The sequence below is a fragment of the Saimiri boliviensis genome, chromosome 10 (assembly GCF_048565385.1).
Source record: "Saimiri boliviensis isolate mSaiBol1 chromosome 10, mSaiBol1.pri, whole genome shotgun sequence".
NCBI classification, from domain to species: Eukaryota; Metazoa; Chordata; class Mammalia; order Primates; family Cebidae; genus Saimiri; species Saimiri boliviensis.
In genome coordinates this window covers 18448018-18472135 of record NC_133458.1, presented here as the reverse complement: position 1 = coordinate 18472135, position 24118 = coordinate 18448018, and the positions used below count along the sequence as shown (strand labels likewise).

Below are 24118 nucleotides of genomic sequence, written 5' to 3'. Positions count from 1 at the left end.
TTGCTTCTGCTCTATACTCTCTTCTTTCCTTCTAGGATCTCAATAATATACATGTATGTAGACCTTTTATTTATATCACATGTAAACACTTTGTAACATTTTCTATACATTTTCTGCAGAAATTTCTTTTACTAATCATCATTCTTCAGCTGTGTCTAATCAGCTATTCTATTTAGTTCTTAATTTCAGTTCTTAATTTCTTATAGAATTTACATTTTGTTGTTTTTTTAATTTCTAATTTACAGCTCAAATTTTCTAATTTTTATTTTAATTTCTTAAACATATTGATAACAGTTATTATTTTTTTTTTTTTGAGATGGAGTTTCGCTCTTGTTACCCAGGCTGGAGTGCAATGGCGTGATCTCGGCTCACCGCAACCTCCGCCTCCTGGGTTCAGGCGATTCTCCTGTCTCAGCCTCCTGAGTAGCTGGGATTACAGGCACGCGCCACCATGCCCAGCTAATTTTTTGTATCTTTAGTAGAGACGGGGTTTCACCGTGTTGACCAGGATGGTCTCGATCTATCGACCTCGTGATCCACCCGCCTCGGCCTCCCAAAGTGCTGCGATTACAGGCTTGAGCCACCACGCCCGGCCTTTGATAACAGTTATTTTTAAAGTCCACGTCTAGTAATTCCAATAGTGTATCTCTGGACAGCTGTTTCTTGGTTTTCAGTCAAATGTTCTTGACCCCTGGTTTGCTTATTGTGTTTAATGTTGGCTATTAAATATTGCAATATTATGTTTAATGCTGGCTATTAAATAATGGAGATAATTTGAAGCTCTCGATGATTTTGTCTTCTTCCAGGAAGGATTTAGAATTTACTTTTACTTCTGTCAGGTACATAGAATAGGGGCAGATGAACTGAAACCTGTCAGAGATTGCAACGAGTTAAAGCTGGTGTATTTCCAGTTTACCTTTATTTCTAGGATAGCTTTCCAGGGGTCCCAACTGATAGCTTGGTGGGCCCCAATCTCTGTTTTTTGGTCCATTAAGCCTGTAAGACTTCTTGAAGCTCTACTTAGTTTTCAGCAACTCAGCCACCAATTGAGAATTGGTAGGTACCATTTAAGAAAAGGTGGTGCTAAATATCAGAATTACCTCTTTGCACTTCTTGCTGGGGATCTTGGTATCTCTCAAGTTTCCATTCACTTGGTAGCTCTCTGATCCTTCCACACAAATTTTTTTTGTTTTGTTTTTTTTGAGACAGGATTTCACTTCCAGTCACCCAGGCTGGAGTGCATTGGCGCCATATCGGCTCACTCTAACCTCCGCCTCCCAGGCTCAAGCAATCCTTGTGCCTCAGCCTCCCAAATCTCTGAGATTACAAGTATATGCCACCATGCCCAGCTGATTTTTGTAGAGACAGGGTTTCACCATGTTTCCCAGGCTAGTCTCAAACTCCTGAGCTTAAGTGATCTACCCACCTCCACCTCCCAAAGTGCTGAGATTACAGGAGTGAGCCACCGTCCCAGCCCCTTTAACACAGATTTTTCAGTAGTTTTTAAGATTTTCTATATGTTCTTGATGGGAGCGCTGCATACTGCAAGCTACTTTAATATTAATAGTAGTGAAAGTCTTTGATTGAATTTAAGAAATATATTTTGTTGTATTTTCCTTTTTCTTTGTTTTTTTGAGACGGAGTCTTGCCAGGCTGGAGTGCAGTGGCACAATCTCGGCTCACTGCAACCTCTGTCTCCTGGGTTCAAGCAGTTCTTCTGCCTCAGTCTCCCAAGTAGCTGGGATTACAGGCATGTGCCACCATGCCCGGCTAATTTTTGTATTTTTAGTAGAGATGGGGTTTCACCATGTTGACCAGGCTGGTCTGGAACTCCTGACCTCAGGTAATCTGCCCACCTTGGCCACCCAAAGTGCGGGGATTACAGGCGTGAGCTACCACACCTGGCCTGTGTTTTTCTTCTGATTACAAAAATAATACATGTTCATCATAGTACATTTAGAAAATAGCAAATTACATACACACAAAAATCAAGATTTCCTGTAAGACCGTCACTTCCAGCTAACACTGTAATATTTTACTCTTTCTTCCAGTCTTTAAAAAATTTGTATTTTTATGTATGTATATATATGTGTATTTATATTGCTAAATTTGGATCATAGTATATATTCTATTTTATAACCAGGCTTTTTACTTAAAAGTGTATCATGGGCCGGGCACGGTGGCTCAAGCCTGTAATCCCAGCACTTTGGGAGGCCAAGGCGGGTGGATTACGAGGTCAAGAGATCGAGACCATCCTGGTCAACATGATGAAACCCCGTCTCTACTAAAAATACAAAACATTAGCTGGGTATGGTGACACGTGCCTGTAATCCCAGTTACTCAGGAGGCTGAGGCAGGAGAATTGCCTGAACCCAGGAGGCGGAGGTTGTGGTGAGCTGAGATCATGCCATTGCACTCCAGCCTGGGTAACAAGAGCGAAACTCCGTCTCAAAAAAAAAAAAAAAAAAAAGTGTATCATGAACATTTTTCCATGTTACTGAATAGTCTACAGAAGACAATTCTTTACAAAATTTTTAAGCTTATAAGTCATTCTCTATCAGGCAGGAGTGAGCAATCTGCATATTAAGGATCACTGTCAAAAATATATCTGTTCTGCCCCATATATAAGCAAAAGGCAACTAATATTTGCAGTAGCCATCTAACAAAATAAGCATTACAAGGTTGGAATAGAATTCTGACGATCTCAAACAACAACAATGTATAGTAACTAAAGAAAAAATGAGAAAATGTAGAGTAGGAAATTAAAAATTGAATTCACTAAGTTACATGATGAGAAATACATTTTGACTCCTCATTGACTACCAAGAAGAATGAGATACGAAAGAACAGGTTAAAAATGTTACCAGGTCAACGTAGAGGCTAAAAAGAAAAAAAGAAAAAAAAGAAAGAAAAAAGGAAAGGGAGAAAATATAAAGAAAAAGAAAAGATACGGAGAGGATCAAATAATATTACCTGTAACCTAAGGGCTTTCCATTGTCATTGTCAAGCTGTGCCTCCAGAGGCTATCTGCATTCTTTCTTTGCAGGGGAAATGAAGTAGAAGGCAAGGAGCCTAAGGGAAATAGGAAGAAGAAAGAGACACAATTTTAAAGAAGAGTTAAAAACTCTATCACACAGATGTTGATTTCTCTAACAACACTAATGTGAAGCTTTACATGTCTTTTCCACTCTCACTCACAATTTTAGTTTAATGATGAGAAAAAGTTGATGAGCTTTCATCAGAATCTTCAGGATGTCACAGAAGATCAACTCAGTTTGGCCTCAATCCACTATATGCGATCTCATTACCAAGAAGCTATTGATATATATAAGCGAATACTGCTAGACAACAGGTCTGTGTCCTTTTATGCCTACTCTACATTTCTTTCATTTTGTTCTTTTCTTTTGTAACTAGTTTGACTGAGAATCTAGTGTCCTTTGGATGTAGTACCACCATGCATTCAAATCTGTTTAGTTGATTATCTGGTGAGATTAAAAATTAGATATTGTCTAAATCAGGTCTCTTATCTTTTTTTTTTTTTTTTTTTTGAGACGGAGTTTCGCTCTTGTTACCCAGGCTGGAGTGCAATGGCGCGATGTCGGCTCACCGCAACCTCCGCCTCCTGGGTTCAGGCAATTCTCCTGCCTCAGCCTCCTGAGTAGCTGGGATTACAGGCACGCGCCACCATGTCCAGCTAATTTTTAGTATTTTTAGTAGAGACGGGGTTTCACCATGTTGACCAGGATGGTCTCGATCTCTTGACCTCGTGATCCACCCGCCTCGACCTCCCAAAGTGCTGGGATTACAGGCTTGAGCCACCGCGGGCCCGGCCTCTTATCTTTTTATCCATTATCACCCTTCCAAAAGACTTTTTCCCCCTAATTACCCTCCCATGAAAGTTTAGTATACTAATATATGTATATTAACATATATCCATTTGTGTACTATAAGTATAACTGTGCTTTACACATAAAATAAATAGGATTTTTTTCATCCTCCCATAAGAACTAATTTTTCCCCTTTGGAAGTGATATTACCCCTGTTGAAATGTATGGTCTAGATGTATCAAACTTAGCATTATAGTTACATTGTAGGTAACTTGCTGACAAAATTAGATACAAACCATTCTGAAGAATTTACATTCCAGCCAGGTGAGGTGGTTCACGCCTGTAATCCCAGCACTTTGGGTGGCTGAGGAGGGCGGATCACAAGGTCAGGAGATGGAGACCATCCTAGTCAACATGGTAAAATCTGTCTTTAAATAAATAAATAAATAAAAGAAAAAAAAAGAATTTACATTTCTACTTTATCACTAAACACTTGACCTCTCTCTCCCTTCCCAAAAATATCTCAGCTTCCTTCCTCCTTTCCTCTTTTGCATTACCTTCTTAGTCGCCTACCTGCTTCCATTTCCAGCCATTGAGTTGGTCTAATGTATGGAGTGTGCTTGTGTTTATGTTCAATTATAGCATATGTTAGTTTTCCAGTATGAACAGCATGAATGTTCCCTTTCTTCTCTTGTTGTCATCTTTCACTCTACTTATATCAAAACACCCAGCTGGGCACGGTGGCTCACACTTGTAATCCCAGCACTTTGAGAGGCCAAGGCAGGCAGATCACAAGGTCAGGAGTTTGAGACCAGCCTGGCCAATATGGTGAAAGCCTGTCTCTACTAAAAATACAAAAATTAGCCAGGTGTGGTGGGGCATGCCTGTAGTCCCAGCTACTTGGGAGGCTGAGGCAGGAGAATCGCTTGAACCTAGTGGGTGGATGTTGCAGTGAGCTGAGATTGTGCCACTGCACTCCAGCCTGGGTGACAGAGCAAGACTCCATCTCAAAGAACAGACAAATAAACCAAAAACAAAAACCCACCCAAATATTGCAATGCAAAAAATATATATATACTGATTATATCTTGCCTTCTTTCTTCATATGGCAAATTCATGAACTGTCTTCTTTGCCTCGTCCATTTGAGCTTTGTAGTTTGACATTTCTATGAAGTAGACTTACATGGTTAACTCTTAATTCTTTCATCTAATAGGGAATACCTTGCCCTCAATGTTTATGTGGCCCTCTGCTACTATAAATTGGATTACTATGATGTGTCTCAAGAAGTTTTGGCTGTTTACCTTCAGCAAATTCCTGATAGTACCATCGCACTCAATCTTAAAGCCTGTAATCATTTTCGCCTTTACAACGGCAAAGCAGCTGAGGTATTGAAGTGTGTTTTTAATGTACTTAATTCCAATTTGAATTACTTTATACTTTCCAAGTTATTCATGAAATGGTTATCTGTAACTCTTGATTAATATCCCTGTGTCATTGCCAGTGTGATTCTATAAGAACCTAATTGTATGTTTATTAGGTATTCTGAAAAGAATGTTGGGCCGGGCGCGGTGGCTCAAGCCTGTAATCCCAGCACTTTGGGAGGCCGAGGTTGGTGGATCACGAGGTCAAGAGATTGAGACCATCCTGGTCAACATGGTGAAACCCCGTTTCTACTAAAAATACAAAAAATTAGCTGGGCATGATGGCATGTGCCTGTAATCCCAGCTACTCAGGAGGCTGAGGCGGGAGAATTGCCTGAACCCAGGAGGCGGAGGTTGCGGTGAGCCAAGATCGCACCATTGCACTCCAGCCTGGGTAACAAGAGCGAAACTCCGTCAAAAAAAAAAAAAAAGAATGTTGACTTCTGAATTCTTTGTGTTACATCTGTTATATTATAGATGATTTTACTGAGATGCCTTACATTATGTTTAAAACCAAATGCTTCTGTTAATTGCTTTAATTTTCCAGGGCTTAAAGAAAAAAAAAAAAACAAAAAAACCCAAATGCTTCTGGCCAGGCACTGTGGCTCATGCCTGTAATCCCAGCATTCTGGGAGGCTGAGGTGGGCAGATAACTTGAGGCCAGCCTAGCCCACATGGCCCCATCTCTACAAAAAAAATACAAAAAATTAGCCTTGATGTGGTGGCATGTGCCTGTAATCTCAGCTGCTGGGGTGTTGTGGGGCAGGCGGAGGTTTCAGTGAGCTGAAATTGAGCCACTGCACTCCAGCCTAAGCGACAGAGTGAGGCTGTGTCTCAAAACAAAGAAAGAAACAAAAATGCTTCAGCTTCTTCCTCTAAAATATGTATGTGGCTCTATAATCGAATGTCACCAACATACATCCAGTAAACCACATCGGAAACCTGGCATATCTGTTGCTTTCTTCTCTTTCATCTCCATGAAATCATCCCTTAGTTCCTATCAGCTATACATCCTAGATATCTCTTTTATCTATCCCTTGGCTACTGTAATCCGGGAGTTTCTCGCCTCTTATTTTGGCCCTTTAAATAGTGTTCCTACCTTTAGTCAGTCTTGTTATCTTCCGTCCAGCCAGTGAATTTGTTCCATGTGCCATACTCTCTTACCCCCTAGCTTTGTGTACAGCATTCTCATTCCTGGAATTACTTCCTTCTTTCTCTGCTTGGTACACTTTAATTTCTTTTCTTTTTCTTTTTCTTTTTTTTTTTTTGAGATGGAGTTTTGCTTTTGTTACCCAGGCTGGAGTGCAATGGCGCAATCTCAGCTCACCGCAGCCTCCGCCTCCTGGGTTCAGGCAATTCTCCTGCCTCAGCCTCCTGAGTAGCTGGGATTACAGGCACGTGCTACCATGCTCAGCTAATTTTTTTGTATTTTTAGTAGAGACAGGATTTCGCCATGTTGACCAGGATGGTCTTGATCTCTTGACCTCGTGATCCACCCGCCTCGGCCTCCCAAAGTGCTGGGATTACAGGCTTGAGCCACTGCGCCCTGCCCGCCCAGCTAATTTTTTTAAAAATTTGAGATAGAGACAAGTTTCACTACATTGTCCAGGTTGGTCTTGAGCTCCTGGGCTCAGATCTGCCTGCCTTAGCCTCCCAAAGTGCTGAGATTATAGGCATAAGCCACCATGCCTGGCCTTTATATTGGTCTTTTTATGTGTTTTGTTAGATTTGTTTCTAGGAATTTGATATTTTGTATGCCATTGTAAGTGGTATCTTATTTTAAATTTCATTTTTTGACTCTGTAGTGATGCGGAACTACAATAGATTTTTTTTTTTTTTTTTTGAGACGGAGTTTCGCTCTTGTTACCCAGGCTGGAGTGCAATGGCGCGATCTCGGCTCACCGCAACCTCCGCCTCCTGGGCTCAGGCAATTCTCCTGCCTCAGCCTCCTAAGTAGCTGGGATTACAGGCACACGCCACCATGCCCAGCTAATTTTTTGCACCTTTAGTAGAGACGGGGTTTCACCATGTTGACCAGGATGGTCTCGATCTCTCGACCTCGTGATCCACCCGCCTCGGCCTCCCAAAGTGCTGGGATTACAGGCTTGAGCCACCGCGCCCGGCCGATTTTTTTTTCAATTTAAAACCAGTCACTGTTTATTAACTGGCCAGTGACAAAAATAATCACAGTGAATACCATAGTTCATCCTTCTGCTAAGCCTGTTGATCTGGTCTTCCCTGTTGCCAGCATCTCTACCTTCTACCAAATGGGTGGTATTTCTCATCATTCCACCTCAGGGAGAAGATAATTTGAAGGGCCACAGGAAGTTGTTTGCTTCTTTGAAGTGTTTTCCAATAGTATAGATCTCATGAATCTGATCTTGCATGCAGATGATGCTGTATTTACCAAGACATCAAGCAGTCAAAGTGTTACTTGTGAAGGCAATCTGCTTCTTACTGATTTTACCACAACTGTGCTTGTAGATCACTTCATTATTAACCTCAGGTTTGGATACTCCCATGTAATGTATGCTTTTACAGTCCTCACCATGTTAACTGAAGGCTTCTTGAGCTTAACAAAGGTGCCATGGAAGATTTGGCAAAGGCAAGGCTTCAGACCACTGGGCCCACACCATTACCCCTGATCCTGATGACAAATGCCAATTTAGGTTCTACAGGTACATAGAAGTTGCCAGCTTTCCTTGCCATCCCAGCCACTGGAGTCTCAGGTCTATACATCTGCCTGTAGTTCTTGTGGTAGTGCTTAGCTGTTTCATAGAAAAGCCTCCTTGCCCTTTTTTTTTTGAGACGGTGTCTAGCTCTGTCATCTATGCTGGAGTGCAGTGGTGCGAAACTGGCTCACTACAGTCTGTACCTCCTGGATTCAAGCTATTCTCCTGCCTCACCCTCCTGAGTAACTGGGGTTATAGATGTGTGCCACCATGCCTGGCTAATTTTTTTTATTTTTAGTAGAGATGAGTTTCACCACATTGGTCAGGCTGATCTCAAACTCCTGACCTCAAGTGATCCACCTGCCTTAGCCTCCCAAAGTGCTGGGATTACAGGCATGAGCCACTGCATCTGGCCACCTTCTTGCCTTTTGAAGCCTCTTTTGGAAAAACATCTTTGTTAGGTGCTTAACCTTCAGCTTTGTGAAATTCCTTTGCTTTGCTTTTCCTTAAGGGGTTCTGGCACAGCTGGAACCTTCTTTTTTTTTTTTTTTTCTTCAATACTTTCCATGGTTCCAGCTGGGAAAGAGTAAATTCCACAGTAGATTTTTTAAATTAACCTAGTAGGATCAGCAGGGTGTTCAGGGTGTGGTAGCTCACACCCTGTAATCCCAGCACTTTGGGAGGCCAAGGTAGGTGGTTCATTTGAGGCCAGGAGTTTGAGACCAGCCTAGCCAACATGGAGAAAGCCCGTCTCTATTAAAAATACAAAAATTAGGCCGGGCGCGGTGGCTCAAGCCTGTAATCCCAGCACTTTGGGAGGCCGAGGCGGGTGGATCACGAGGTCGAGAGTTCGAGACCATCCTGGTCGACACGGTGAAACCCCGTCTCTACTAAAAATACAAAAAATTAGCTGGGCATGGTGGCACGTGCCTGTAATCCCAGCTACTCAGGAGGCTGAGGCAGGAGAATCGCCTGAACCCAGGAGGCGGAGGTTGCAGTGAGCCGAGATCGCGCCATTGCACTCCAGCCTGGGTAACAAGAGCGAAATTCCGTCTCAAAAAAAAAAAAATACAAAAATTAGCCGGGCATGGTGGTGCACGCCTGTAATCCCAGCTACTCAGGAGGCTGAGGTGGGAGAACTGCTTGAACTCAGGAGATGGGGGTTGCAGTGAGCCAAGATTGTTCCATTACACTTCTGTCTAGACAACAGAGTGAGCCTTTCTCAAATAAATAAAAATTAAAATTAAAAATTAAAAAAAAAATTGACCTTGGATCAATTTAAGAGGTCAGTTTAAGAGATCTTGCTAGATTCTCTTATTTGTTTAAATTACATTAAACAGTTTTTTAAAGCAACAAAAATAGTATATAAGTATGGTGTACAACATGATGTTTTGAAATATATATACATTGGGGAATGGTCACATCAAGCTCATTAACATATGTATTACCCACATACTTTTTTTGTGGTGAGAACACTTAAGGTCTACTCTCTTAGCAATTTTCAAATATATAATACGTTGTCATTAACTATAGTCATTGTTGTACAATAATGTTGTACATTATGTTGCACATAATGTATGCTGTGTTGTACAATAGATTCATTGAACTTATTCCTTTTGTATGACTGAGTAATGTATCCTTTGACCAACACCTTCCCAATCTTCACCCTCCTGGCTCCAGGCCCTGGTTACTACAATTCTACTCTCTGCTTCTATGAGTTCAACATCTTTAGATTCCACATATAAGGACATCATGTGATGGTTATCTTTCTGTGCCTGGCTTATTTCACTTAACTAATGTCCTTCAGGTTCATTCATGTTGTTGCAAATGATGGGATTGCCTTCTTTTTTAAGGCTGAATAATGTTAGTTTCATTATATATATACCACATTTTCTTTATTCATTTGTCTGTTGATAGAAACTTAGGCTACTTCTATATCTTGACTATTGTGAATAATGCTGTAGCGAATATGGGAGTGCAGATACGTCTTTGACATGCTGATTTCATTTCCTTTGGATAGATATCCAGTGGTAGGATTGCTGGATCATATGGTAGTTCTATTTTTAATTTTTTGAGGAACATCCATACGGTTTGCCATAATGACTGTACTACTGATTCACATTCCCACCAACAGTACACAAGGGTTCCCTTTTCTTCACATCCTTGCCAATTCTTGTAATCTTTTGTCTTTTTGATAATAGTCATTCTAATTGGAATGAGATGATATCTCATTGTGTTTTTATTTGCATTTCCTTGATGCTTAGTAATGTTGAACATTTTTTCATATACCTGTTGATAATTAGCATGTCTTCTTTTGGGAAATCTCTTATTAATCCTAATAATTTACCTGTAAATTCATTTGTATTATATATATAATTTATATCATCATTTTATTTCTTCCTTTCTAATTCTTACAATTTTATTTCTTATTGCACTGGCTAGGGCCTCTGGAACGTTGTTGAATGTTTGAAATACCCTTATAAGGTTTTTTATCTCAAAGGAAATGATTTTGATGATAGTTCATCATTAAGAAATGGTATTTCGGCCGGATGTGTTGGCTCATGCCTGTAATCCAAGCACTTTGAAGGCCAAGGCAGGTGGATCACCTGAGGTCAGGAATTCAAGACCAGCCTGACCAATATGGTGAAACCCCATCTTTTTTTAAAAAATTTAAAAATTTAAAAAATTTTTTAAAAAGTAATGATATTTCATCATTAAACATGATGTTTAATGTAGATTTTTAAAGATTTCCTTGATCAGATTAAGGAACTTCCCTTCTAGTGTTGGTTTGCTGAGAGGTTTTTTGTTTGTTTGTTTGTTTTTTCGAGACAGAGTTTCGCTCCTGTTACCCAGGCTGGAGTGCAATGGTGCGAACGCGGCTCACCGCAACCTCTGCCTCCTGGGTTCAAGCAATTCTCCTGTCTCAGCCTCCTGAGTAGCTGGGATTACAGGCACGTGCCACCATGCCCAGCTAATTTTTTGTGTCTTTAGTAGAGACGGGGTTTCACCATGTTGACCAGGATGGTCTCCATCTCTTGACCTCGTGATCCACCCGCCTCAGCCTCCCAAAGTGCCGGGATTACATGCTGAGAGGTTTTATAAGGATCAGATTTGAATTATAACATCTTGTATTCTTCATCTATTGAAACGATCATATCATTTTCTCTTATTGTTGTGCCAAATTATTTGAAGTATTTTTTTTTTATTTTTTTTTTTGAGACGGAGTTTCGCTCTTCTTACCCAGGCTGGAGTGCAATGGTTCGAACACGGCTCACCGCAACCTCCGCCTCCTGGGTTCAAGCAATTCTCCTGCCTCAGCCTCCTGAGTAGCTGGAATTACAGGCACGTGCCACCATGCCCAGCTAATTTTTTGTATCTTTTTTTTTTTTTTTTTTGAGACGGAGTTTCGCTCTTGTTACCCAGGCTGGAGTGCAATGGCGCAATCTCGGCTCACTGCAACCTCCGCCTCCTGGGCTCAGGCAATTCTCCTGCCTCAGCCTCCTGAGTAGCTGGGATTACAGGCACACGCCACCATGCCCAGCTAGTTTTTTGTATTTTTAGTAGAGACGGGATTTCACCATGTTGACCAGGATGGTCTTGATCTCTCGACCTCGTGATCCACCCGCGTCAGCCTCCCAAAGTGCTGGGATTACAGGCTTGAGCCACCGCGCCCAGCCTAATTTTTTGTATCTTTAGTAGAGACGGGGTTTCACCATGTTGACCAGGATGGTCTCGATCTCTTGACCTCGTGATCCACCCGCCTCAGCCTCCCAAAGTGCTGGAATTACATGCTGAGAGGTTTTATAAGGATCAGATGTTGAATTATAACATCTTGTATTCTTCATCTATTGAAACGATCATATCATTTTCTCTTATTCTTGTGCCAAATTATTTGAAGTATTTTTTTTTTGAGACGGAGTTTCGCTCTTGTTACCCAGGCTGGAGTGCAATGGTGCGATCTTGCCTCACCGCAACCTCCGCCTCCTGGGTTCAGGCAATTCTCCTGCCTCAGCCTACTGAGTAGCTGGGATCACAGGCATGTGCCACCATGCCCAGCTAATTTTTTTTTGTATTTTTAGTAGAGATGGGGTTTCACTATGTTGACCAGGATGGTCTCGATCTCTTGACCTTGTGATCCACCCGCCTCGGCCTCCCAAAGTGCTGGGATTACAGGTGTGAGCCACCGCGCCCGGCCTTGTTTGAAGTATTTTCTATTGCTAAATCCACTTTACGCTGGACACGGTGGCTGATGTCTGTAATCCCAACACTTTGGGAGGCCAAAGCAGGCCTATCATTTGAGGTCAGGAGTTTGAGACCAGCCTGTTCAACATGGTGAAACCCCATCTCTACTAAAAATACAAAAATTACCTTGGTGTGGTGGCATGTGCCTGTGGTCCCAGATACTTGGGAGGCTGAGGTGGGGGGATCACTTGAGCCTTGGAGACAGGCGTTGCAGTGAGCCGAGATGACACCACTGCACTCCAGCCTGCTCTGGAGACACGGCAGAGCATGTCTCAAAAAAATTAAAAGTTAGCCGGGCACGGTGGCTCAAGCCTGTAATCCCAGCACTTTGGGAGGCCGAGGCGGGTAGATCACGAGGTCGAGAGTTCGAGACCATCCTGGTCGACATGGTGAAACCCCGTCTCTACTAAAAATAAAAAAAAAATCAGCTGGGCATGGTGGCGTGTGCCTGTAATCCCAGCTACTCGGGAGTCTGAGGCAGGAGAATTGCCTGAACCCAGGAGGCGGAGGTTGCGGTGAGCCGAGATCACGCCATTACACTCCAGCCTGGGTAACAAGAGCGAAACTCCGTCTCAAAAAAAAAAAATAATAATAAAATAAAATAAAAAATAAATAAAAAGTTAAAGAGATCTTTAAGATCTTAAGATCTTTAAAATTCAACTTTATACCAGAATAAACCCAGCTTCTTCATGGTTCATTCTTCTCATTATATATCACAGGAACTAGTTAGCTATTATTTAATTTGTTGCATCAATGCATATTGGTTTAATTGGTTTATAATTTGCTTTCTGGTATAGTTCTTGTCAGGTTTTGGTGCAAAGGTTATCTCAAAGGAAAATGAATGAATTGAAGCAGGTACTATATGTTTCTATTTTCTGGAAGAGTTTGTATAAGATTGGCTTTTTTTTTTTTTCTTAAATGTTTGGTAGAACTTATGGTTAAAACTGTCTGGGTTTGGAAGGTTTCAGATTGCTTAATTCAGTTCCCTTAGTGGTTATAGAACTATGCATGTTTTCTGTTTCTTCTTGTGTTATTTTTGGTAAGTTGTATTTTTCTAAAAATTTGATAATTTTCTTTACATTTTCACATTTTTGTAGTCTTTTAAAAAAACCAACTGTTATTTTTAATCCTATTATATAACTTTTAAGAATTAATTTATATACAATGAGTCCCCAAAAAGTTCGGAGAAAATGCATATTATGAAAAAACTGGTGGTGCGCAGTGGCTCATGCCTGTAATCCCAGCACTTTGGGAGGCAGAGGTGGGTGGATCACAAGGTCAAGAGGTTGAGATGATCCTGGCCAACATGGCGAAACCCCGTCTCTACTAAAAAATACAAAAAATAAAAATAAAAATTAGCTGGTCATAGTGTGCGCCTGTAGTCCCAGCTACTCAGGAGGCTGAGGCAGGAGAATTGCTTGAACCCAGAAGGCGGAGGTTGCAGTGAGCCGAGATTGCACCACTGCACTCCAGCCTGGCGCCTGGCGACAGAGCAAGACTCCGTCTCGGGAAAAAAAAAAAAAAAAACAGAAACAAAATACTGTGCATGGATTTCAGTTTTTTTAATCCACCAAAATAAACTTACACTAATTTATTAAAATATATCTGGACAGGATCTAGTTTGAGGCACTAAGAAGGATAAGACGTCAGTTTCAAAAGAGCCCCTATCAGAAAAACATGAATTCTGCTAAAATTACAGCAAGAGCAAACATCAAAGTTATGGCCTGGGTGTGGTGGTTCATGCCTGTAATCCCAGTACTGGGAGGCCAAGGTTGGAGGATTGCTTGAGCCCAGGAGTTTGAGACCAGCCTGGGCAACATAACAAGACCCCATCTCTACAAAAAGTAAAAATAATTAGGTGGGTGTAGTACTACATACCTGTTGTCCCAGCTACTTGGAAAGTTAAGGTGGAGGAGCGCTTGAGCCCAGGAGATCAAGGGCAGTGAGCTGTGATCACGCCACTGCATTCTCACCTGGGTGATAGAGTGAGACACTTTTCTCAAAAAGAAAAAAACAAACAAACAAAAACCATAAAAACAAAAGAAATTGTCAGCATCATTGTATTGTGATCTGAGTTTGATAATTTAAATTTCTTAAGCTTTTGTGTGTGTGTTTGATTCTGTTTTTTCTTCTTTCTCCTGGTTCTCCCTCATGGAGTCCAGTTTCTATATGTAACCAGTACATCAGGTTATGTTTGTATGCTGGACACAGTATTTTAAAAAATGCTTGGCCGGGCGCGGTGGCTCAAGCCTGTAATCCCAGCACTTTGGGAGGCCGAGGTGGGTGGATCACGAGGTCAAGAGATCGAGACCATCCTGGTCAACATGGTGAAACCCCGTCTCTACTAAAAAATACAAAAAACTAGCTGGGGGTGGTGGCGCGTGCCTGTAATCCCAGCTACTCAGTAGGCTGAGGCAGGAGAATTGCCTGAACCCAGGAGGCGGAGGTTGCGGTGAGCCGAGATCGTGCCATTGCACTCCAGCCTGGGTAACGAGAGTGAAACTCGGTCTCAAAAAAATAAATAAAAATAAATAAAAAATGCTTATAGAAATAATTTAAAATCAGGCCGGGTGCGGTGGCTCAAGCCTGTAATCCCAGCACTTTGGGAGGCCGAGGTGGGTGGATCACGAGGTCGAGAGATCGAGACCATCCTGGTCAACGTGGTGAAACCCTGTCTCTACTAAAAATACAAAAAATTAGCTGGGCATGGTGGTGCATGCCTGTAATCCCAGCTACTCAGGAGGCTGAGGCAGGAGAAATGCTTGAACCCAGGAGGCGGAGGTTGCGGTGAGCCGAGATCGTGCCATTGCACTCCAGCCTGGGTAACAAGAGCGAAACTCCGTCTCAAAAAAAAAAAAAAAAAAAAAAAAGAAATAATTTAAAATCTGCAATGAAGGTACTTTCCTCTCTAAATGATATGCATTTGCTCTGCCAGATGAGTACGAGGATTATAAATTTGAGACCACCTTAGACCAAACTTAGGCTTGAGATGAACCGCTGATAGGATTCTCACTGGGCTGTCATTCTGCACAAGGGATGTTTGAGTTCCATTTTATCCTTCTTCTGCCAGGGTAGCTCTTTGGTAGTTCCTGCTGATTGTGGGAAGGGTCTTTCACTAGACTTTCCACCTTGTGCTGGTACTGGGCTTTGTTTTTTGTCCTTGTCACTTGAGACAATGTGGTCTCAAAATAGATAGAATGCAGATACAGATATGCCAGTCTGTCTATCTTCCGTTAAGCCAGACATTAGAGGTTTGCAAAAAAGGTAAAACAGTAATATTGTTCTCACTAAATTTTTGATTTGATAAATACAGTTATTTAAAGTAAAAATTATGTATTTCAATGTGTAGTGGGGTTTATTGTTATTTTTAAACTTTTAAAAAATTTTAATGTTTTTATTTTCGGTAATGACAAGTGGCTCTGAAATTGAGACAAAATGTTAATTCCACCATATTTTAAGGCATATTATTTCTACCATTTTCAATGAATTGAATACTTTAAAATGTCTGTTTTAGTTTCTACTATGATAAATATTGATGGCTATAACCCACATAAGCAAAAATTGTTTGAGATCCTTTATAGAGTATAAAAGGGATCTAAAGATCAAAAAACTTGAAAACTGCTGATATAGCCTAGTATTACCCAAAAATTTGGAATTGTACTGTAGACAGGAGAAGAGTGATTAAAAAAAACAATGCTGAGGCCGGGCCTGGTGGATCACGCCTGTAATCCCAGCACTTTGGGAGGCCGAGGTGGGCAGATCATGAGGTCAACAGATCGAGACCATCCTGGCCAATGTGGTGAAACCCCGTCTCTACTAAAAAAATACAAAAAAATTAGCTGGGTGCAGTGGCGCGCACCTGTAGTCCCAGCTACTCCGGAGGCTGAGGCAGGAGAATTGCTTGAACCCGGGAGGCGAAGGTTGCAGTGAGCCAAGGTCGCACCACTGCACTCCAGCCTGGTGCCTGGTGATGGAGGAGACTCTGTCTCAAAAAAGAAAAAAAAAAAAAAACAATGCTGAGCAGACATGCATTCCCAACCGTGAGATCAGGCAGAATGAGTTTGTGGTAGTTAGTGAAGAACAATCAAGAATTTAATGATTTTATCTAGAAAAGCTTAGCAAACCACTAATAGAAATATAAAAAGGATGAAAGGAAGATTTCTCAAAATCTCCTTTCAGATTAAAGAATCAACCTTAGTTCTTAAATGCTTAGCTCGTTAATCACCTTTGACACTGAAAGAAAAAACTAACTCTAGGAATCTTCAGACTTGAGTACCCCAGTTTTCAAACTTGCTGCTTAGTATAAGTTTCAAGTCACATAACTTTTATAAGCCTCATTGTTTTCATTTATTATTGCCCTCATTTGAAAATGTGGGTAATAATAATTACATTGACCTAGAGTCATGAGGATCAAATGAATTATTTGTAAATTATAAACCATTGTGTAAATATGTGGTATAAGAACGATACAATTGTCATTTTCATAAGCCTTTCTTTTTTGAATTTCAGGCAGAACTCAAAAGCTTGATGGACAATGCTTCTTCATCCTTCGAATTTGCTAAAGAACTCATCAGGCACAATCTGGTGAATAACGGTTTCCCGTCTTGACTGAGTTCAGTCCTACTCTGCTTTGGTACATCACAGCACTTAGAAAGATGAATAAAAGGAGATGCCCCAGCAAATAATGCTTTACTCCAAGGGAACGCCTCCTCACTGTGGAGGAGATAAGTTTTAAAATATTAGTTTGTTTCCTTAAGGAAATCCTTGTTGGGAGAACAGGAATATATATAATATTTGGAAAGAAGCATAAGGCAGCGTAGATCCAAGTGTTTGTTTTTTTGGGAAAGACAAAGGAACATATCTCCCTGTGGATTAAAATAAATGGGAAATATTTTTGCATCTTTGAAGGATGGCTGAGATTTAGAGGGTTCATTTCTAGTCAAGGACATGGCGATAGAATGAGGATGACATATGTAAAAGATTGTGAGCAGATTGATCTTACTGAAACAGTAAATTTGTACTGGGGAATAGCAGACACTTAAGTTGGATGTGTGGTTGGGTTTAGGACTAGATTTTGATTCTATTGACCCACGTAATAGAGTGAGATGCAGAAAAGCTGCTCTCAATTTAGGTACCTGGGATCACTGGGCAAATCATCAAATACTACTGTCTGATATTCTTCATCCAAAAGTGGCAATAATAATAACTATGCTTTTTTCTTCTGATTCTCTATTCCTTTTTGAGGTACCAATTCCTCCAGTAAACCACAGCTGTCGTAGACTCTCCCCTTCTCTTTATCTTCAATATCTATTCAGTTACTAAATCCTATTCTCTTCTTGTTGTCAATGTCTTATATTTACTCCCTTTCTTCTCTGATTCAGGCCTCTATCATAGATACAGTTTTATTTGGATAGTTTCTACTATGAGTTTCTGCATCTAATCTTTTAACTTCAAATCTAGTTTATAAATTGAAGCCAGATTGATTTTTGTGAAGAATTATGGGTTATATAGTAGTCTGGAATTTAAGCTTGGGGAAGATAAAGGCTTGAGAATAGATTTAGGACTTATTGTGAGAGTCTTGACAAATTAATATGGAAGGTTTCCAATTGCTGAAGTGAAATAAATCATGTAGAAAGGATTAAACATAGAAAAATATGGTTCCAAAACAACATCTGTATTTCTGGGACTGGAGGAAGGAGTATTAGAAAATGAGACAAGGGCAGAGAAGCAGCAGCTAGATAATGTAATGTCATCTACAACTACACATTTTAATCACCTGGGAGGCTTTTGAAATTCATGATGCATGGGCTCCTTATTTAATGGTTGGTATAGGGCCCAGCTATCAGTATCTTTTTAAAGCATCCCAGATGGATACAGCTAAGATAAAGAATCACTGTATGGGCCAGGTGCAGTGGCTCACACCTGTAATCCCAGTGCTTTGGGAGGCCGAGGCGGGTAGATTGCTTGAGGTCAGGAGTTCAAGACCAGCAGGACCAACATGGAGAAAACCCCATCTCTACTAAAAATACAAAAATTAGCCGGGCGCGGTGGCTCAAGCCTGTAATCCCAGCACTTTGGGAGGCTGAGGCAGGTGGATCACGAGGTCGAGAGATCGAGACCAACCTGGTCAACATGGTGAAACCCCGTCTCTACTAAAAATACAAAAATTAGCTGGGCATGGTGGTGAGTGCCTGTAGTCCCAGCTACTCAGGAGGCTGAGGCAGGAGAATTGCCTGAACCCAGGAGGCAGAGGTTGCGGTGAGGCAAGATCGCGCCATTGCACTCCAGCCTGGGTAATGAGCGAAACTCCGTCTCAAAAAAAAAAAAAAAAAAAAATTAGCCAGGCATGGTGGCACATGCCTGTAATCCCAGCTACTCAGGAGGCTGAGGCAGGAGACTTGCTTGAACCCGGGAGGTGGAGATTTTGGTGAGCTGAGATCATGCTATTGCACTCCAGCCTGGGCAACAAAAGCAAAACTCCATCTCAAAAAAAAAAAAAAAAGAACCACTATATGAATATATGACTAAATAGAACATATGAAATAGGGATAATTCTTGAAGAGTGGGATTTTAAAAAGAAGTAAGAATATGAAAAATTTTATTTCATAATACTGTATTTAAGTTTTTTCTAATAAACACATATTTTATGATTTTTTTTGTGTGTGTGATAAGAGTCTCACTCTGTTGCCCAGGCTGGAGAGCAGTGGTGCAGTCTTGGCTCACTACAACCTCCACCTTCCAGGTTCAAGCAATTCTCCTCCCTCAGCCTCCTGAGTAGCTGGGATTACAGGTGCCACCACGCCCAGCTAATTTTTGTATTTTTAGTAGAGACAAGGTTTCACTATGTAGGTCAGGCTGGTCTCGAACTCCTGACCTTGTGATGCGCCCGCCTCGGCCTCCCAAAGTGCTGGGATTACAGGCATAAGCCACCGTGCCTGGCCACTCTTATAATTTTTTAACCTGAAAAATATCAGGGCAATATAAAATGCTTGTTAAAAAACATCAACTTTTGATGTTAGATTTGAGGTCAAGATCAAGTTCTACCGTGTACTAGCTTTGTAACTTTGGATAAGTCACTTAACATTGCTGAGTCTCAGTGTTCTTATATGTGGAACAGGGAAAATGAAAGTACTTGTCTTGCATTTTTGTGAGGATTAAGTGAGGTAGTATGTGTAAGGGGCTTCACACAGTGTGCATTTAGAAAATGGCATTGTTACTCTTACTGTCATCTTGTAGGCATCAGTGTCAAAACCGCAGACACATCATGGAGCAAGAGGACAGAAAAGTCCATTGAATTTAGCCAAAGAGATTAATTTGTGACTTGTGAGAGTAAGTTGATTAGTATGCTGAGAGCAGAAGCCAATGTTTTGAGAGGTTGAGTGAGAGGATGAGAAGAAAGTAGAAGCAGTAAGTCACACAATTTTGAAATGTGGCACTGAAAAAGAGAAAAATAGGGCACTATCCAGAGGAAACAATGCAGCCAAGGGGAAGATTTGTCAAGAGAACAAAAGCCCCTTGTGTATGTTTAAAGTTGAGAAGTAGGACCAGGGCTTTGGGAAGATTGAAGATACAGTGATTAATGGAGAAAAGAGGTCCAGATGGAATTAGAAGTCGTGGGATCAGGAAGACAGGTAAATGAATTAGTCTTGGCAAAAGAAGGGACTATCTCAAAGAGGAACCAAAAAAGATCACCAAATAGATATTTTGGGATAGAGAGAAGAAACTGTGTAGTTCATGTGGGATGACCTTGCTTTCTGTAAATTTATTTATGAAACAATTTGCTATATTCCAGACACTATGCTAGGCTCTAGAAATACAACAGTACACAAAATAAATTGTCCTTTCATGGTTGAATTTTTTTGTTTTGGTTTTTTAGCTTTTCTTTGTAACATTTATTATCATCTGATAACATATTTATTTGTTTGCTTTTTGGAGGTCTGTCCCCACTTGAATAGTCCCTATGGTGATGGGAGTGACCTGTTCCTGCCATAACCCCCATGCTGGTTACAGTAATGGGCATGTAGTACATGCTGTTAATTCCATGAAATATTGAAATATGTGCACACATTTAGTCCACTAAATTTAACTCATTTAATCCTCGTAAGAACCCTAAAGGTAGGCATTGCTAATGCCATTTAGAGATGAGGAAACAGGCTCAGAAAGGTTATATAAATTCCTTCAGGGAGTTTTTGATGTAGAATGTCTATCTAGAAAAGAGTTTTATTAGTTATCGGGTACTTTAAGAGTTTTCTGCAGTTCTTATGAAGAGGAAAAGAGATGCACACAATAAGGGTTATTATTTTTATTCTATTTCTTATAGTTTTTGTTTTTAAAATTTAAATTTTTGTAGGTATACAGGAGATGTATATTGCTGTAATTTAGATCATGGCTTGCTTTCAATGAGATCAAGTTCATATGTATACAGAGAGCTTCAAAAATATGTTCGTCCTTTCAAAAAATAACTTGAGTGCCGACTCTACCAGCCACAGTTCTAGGGACTGGGAGAACACAGTAAATGCAAAGGTCCTTGCCATATTGTGGTGGACGTAACAAGTAAACAGATAAAGAAATATACAATAAAATAAAAATATAAGTGCTATGAATAAAAATAAAGAAGGATAAGGCTATAGAGACTGATAATGGAGGTAGGTTTTATATAGGTTTAAAAATAAAATGTTTAATTATGACAGGACTGTTAAGAAGGATCAAAAGCAGAGAGGAAGGAAAAGAAGAGAGAAGGTAAGAAGCATGGGGATTAGGTAGTCAATAATAAATCCAGCCAATAATAAAAGTTCTCAATATATCAACTGATTCCCACAGCTATTTTAGTCAAATATCATGAACCCAGTTGTATGTGGCAGCTCCTTAAACATTGTCACCAATAAATATATACATTGTTATTGCCATAATAGCATGATTTCTCTATCTCTAGGTTGTTTTCCGAGGAGGTGAAGGGGCTTTGCAGGTTTTACCTCCTCTGGTTGATGTCATTCCTGAAGCTAGGCTAAACTTGGTGATTTACTACCTTCGTCAAGGTAAGAAAAATTTGTCCTAGTCTTATTTACAATGAGATATTTTAGAATATTTAAATATGTCTGAGTGAACTACTTGTTTCACTTTTTAAATCCATATTTCTACAAATATATTTCCAACAAGTTCATAGAACAAGTTTATGGTGCTTGTTTGTTGTGCCTTTTTAATCCTCTTTCTTCTTCTGTTGCTTCCTACCTTCTTCTCGCTCATTCTGTTTTTTTCTTTTTTCCTTTTATTTTTCTGTCCTTTATTCTCTATCCATTCTTTCTTTTTAATTGTTTTTCCTCCCGTTCCCTTACAGTTCTTTCTTTTTCTAGTTTTCCCCATTGCATAATGTACATCCACATTTTCTTGTGTCTTTTGAAAAAATGATTAACTGATTTTTTTTTTGCTTTGATTGTTTGCCTTTCTGTTTCTTTGTACCCCAGGCTGCTTATGAGAAATACTATGATTCAAAGAGGATGTGATATTTGTTGCCCCAAAGTAAGATTAAAATTGTTAGACACGTGCCTAAAGCAGCCTTTTCTAGCAGCTATGAGTACAGGGTAGCAGCCACCATCCATTTTTGGTGGCATTCAGTCATGGGCTCTGGAAACCAGCCAGGACAACATATTCCTCATGGAGGAATATGTGTTTATTGAAATAAGAACATGTACTTGCAAAAAGTCCTATTTATTTTATTTATTTGTTATTATTTTGAGATGGAGTCCTACTCTGTTGCCCAGGCTGGAGTGCATTGGTGCGATCTCGGCTCACTGCAGCCTCCACCCACTGGGTTCAAGTGAATCTCCTGCCTCGGCCTCCCAAGTAACTGGGATTACAGGCGTGCACCACCATGCCCAGCAAATTTTTGTATATTTAATAGAAGTGGGGTTTTGCCATGTTGATCAGGCTAGTCTCAAAAACTCCTGACCTCAGGTGATGTACCTGTCTTGGCCTCCCAAAGTGCTGAGATTACAAGCGTGGGCCACCATGCCAAGCCTCTATTTTATATATAAGCAAAAGGAAATATGTTTTGGACAAGAATGAGATAAACAGCATATATATTTTATAAGTTACTTTTATTTTTATTTTATTTTATTTTTTTTGAGACAGAGTTTCACTCTTGCTACCCAGGCTGGAGTGCAATGGCGCGATCTCGGCTCACCGCAACCTCCGCCTCCTGGGTTCAGGCAATTCTCCTGCCTCAGCCTCCTGAGTAGCTGGGATTACAGGCACGCGCCACCATGCCCAGCTAATTTTTTGTATTTTTAGTAGAGACAGGGTTTCACCATGTTGACCGGGATGGTCTCGATCTCTTGACCTCGTGATCCACCCGCCTCAGCCTCCCAAAGTGCTGGGATTACAGGCTTGAGCCACCACACCCGGCCTAAATTACTTTTATTATGGTAAATTTCTTTTTCTTTTTTTTTTTTTTTGAGACGGAGTTTCGCTCTTGTTACCCAGGCTGGAGTGCAATGGCACGATCTCGGCTCACCGCAACCTCCGCCTCCTGGGCTCAGGCAATTCTCCTGCCTCAGCCTCCTAAGTATCTGGGATTACAGGCACGCGCCACCATGCCCAGCTAGTTTTATTGTATTTTTAATAGAGACGGGGTTTCACCATGTTGACCAGGATGGTCTCGATCTTTCGACCTCGTGATCCACCCGCCTCGGCCTCCCAAAGTGCTGGGATTACAGGCTTGAGCCACCGCGCCCGGCCGGTAAATTTCAAACATAAAAATAAATAGTACAATAAATAAACATCCAAATACCCCAGATTCAGCACTTTTTTGTTGTTGTTGTTTTTTTTTGATTCAGCACTTTTCAAGATATTTCCAATCTTCTTTTTTCATTCAGTACCCGCTTTTTGTTCCCGAAATGTTTTAAAGCAAATCTCAGACTTGATATCATTTAATTCCTATATATTTAGTATATCTCTCTCTTAAAAAAAAAATTAAAAAGGTTACTTTTCTTATCTAATACGATGCCATTGGCGTAGAATGCCTCCTCCATGTTCTTAGCTTCAACATTTTTTAAAGTGCTTCATGGCTTTAATATGAGTTTTCTAAGGATATTGGTTATCTTTATCATAGCTACTCAACTCTGAACATTGAGACTTAGAAGACAGATAAAACAGATCCTATTTCCCATGAATATTTAAGTAGTGAAGGATCTTTTCGGAGGGACTGCCTCAGAAGGGTTTTCTGGAATACAGACTAGTGTAATTACTTATTTGTTATATTTCAGATGATGTACAAGAAGCTTATAACTTAATTAAGGATCTGGAACCTACTACTCCTCAGGTAACTGAGAATGTTTTACATTTTTACTAACCAAGTTCTGCTGAAAGTAGAACTTCAGAAATCTAGTTGGAAGTCATATTAGAGAAGATAAGGCAGACTACTGCCTGTAGAATCCCAGGAAAAGACTATATATATTCATTTAGGAATGTTATATGCAACTTGTGATACGAGAATGAATGTTCTGTGCTTTTTGATGTTTTTTCACTTCCTTATATGTAGTCATTTTGTCAAAAAGGGTAAGGAAATTTGGAAAATTCCTTTAGTATTTGGAAATATGAAAATTTAGAATTCCACTGAAGCAACTAGATACATGCAATTATCTCACAAATTGTCTATAACTTGTCTTTCTTCCCCATTGGATCATTAACTCCTTGTAGTCAGGGACAGTGTCTTATTGTATCTCCAACACCATGCACATGAAGTATATTGTAAACATTCCATTTATTGAATGAAAGACTGAATAAAGAATATTTCCAGATCCCATGGAGTTTAAACAAGTGTATTTCTCAAGTATATTTAAAGATTCAGCCTCTTTCATGCTGTCCTTTTTGTGAGCTCTCTCTCTCTCTTTTTTTTTTCAGACAGAGTCTTTCTCTGTCTCCCAGGCTAGAGTACAGTGGCCTGATTTCTGCTCACTG

At 40.4% G+C, this 24118-nt stretch overlaps 1 protein-coding gene across 3 annotated transcripts in view; it reads left to right on the top strand.

Annotated features, from left to right (window-relative positions):
• Positions 1 to 24118, top strand: part of IFT56 (intraflagellar transport 56) — a 65339-nt gene that overhangs the window by 12776 nt on the left and 28445 nt on the right. For 2 of the 3 annotated variants that reach the window (XR_012512017.1, XM_039473005.2), the window contains exons 6-10: positions 3207 to 3352; positions 5042 to 5213; positions 16673 to 16747; positions 21096 to 21198; positions 23425 to 23480. Coding sequence is in view for 2 of the 3 variants with exons in the window: in XM_039473005.2 (XP_039328939.1) it covers positions 3207 to 3352; positions 5042 to 5213; positions 16673 to 16747; positions 21096 to 21198; positions 23425 to 23480 (552 nt within the window). In the remaining variant the exon portion in view is untranslated. Of the gene's footprint in view, positions 1 to 3206; positions 3353 to 5041; positions 5214 to 16672; positions 16797 to 21095; positions 21199 to 23424; positions 23481 to 24118 lie in introns of those variants that run through there. The other variant, XM_074379017.1, reaches the window with a different exon arrangement.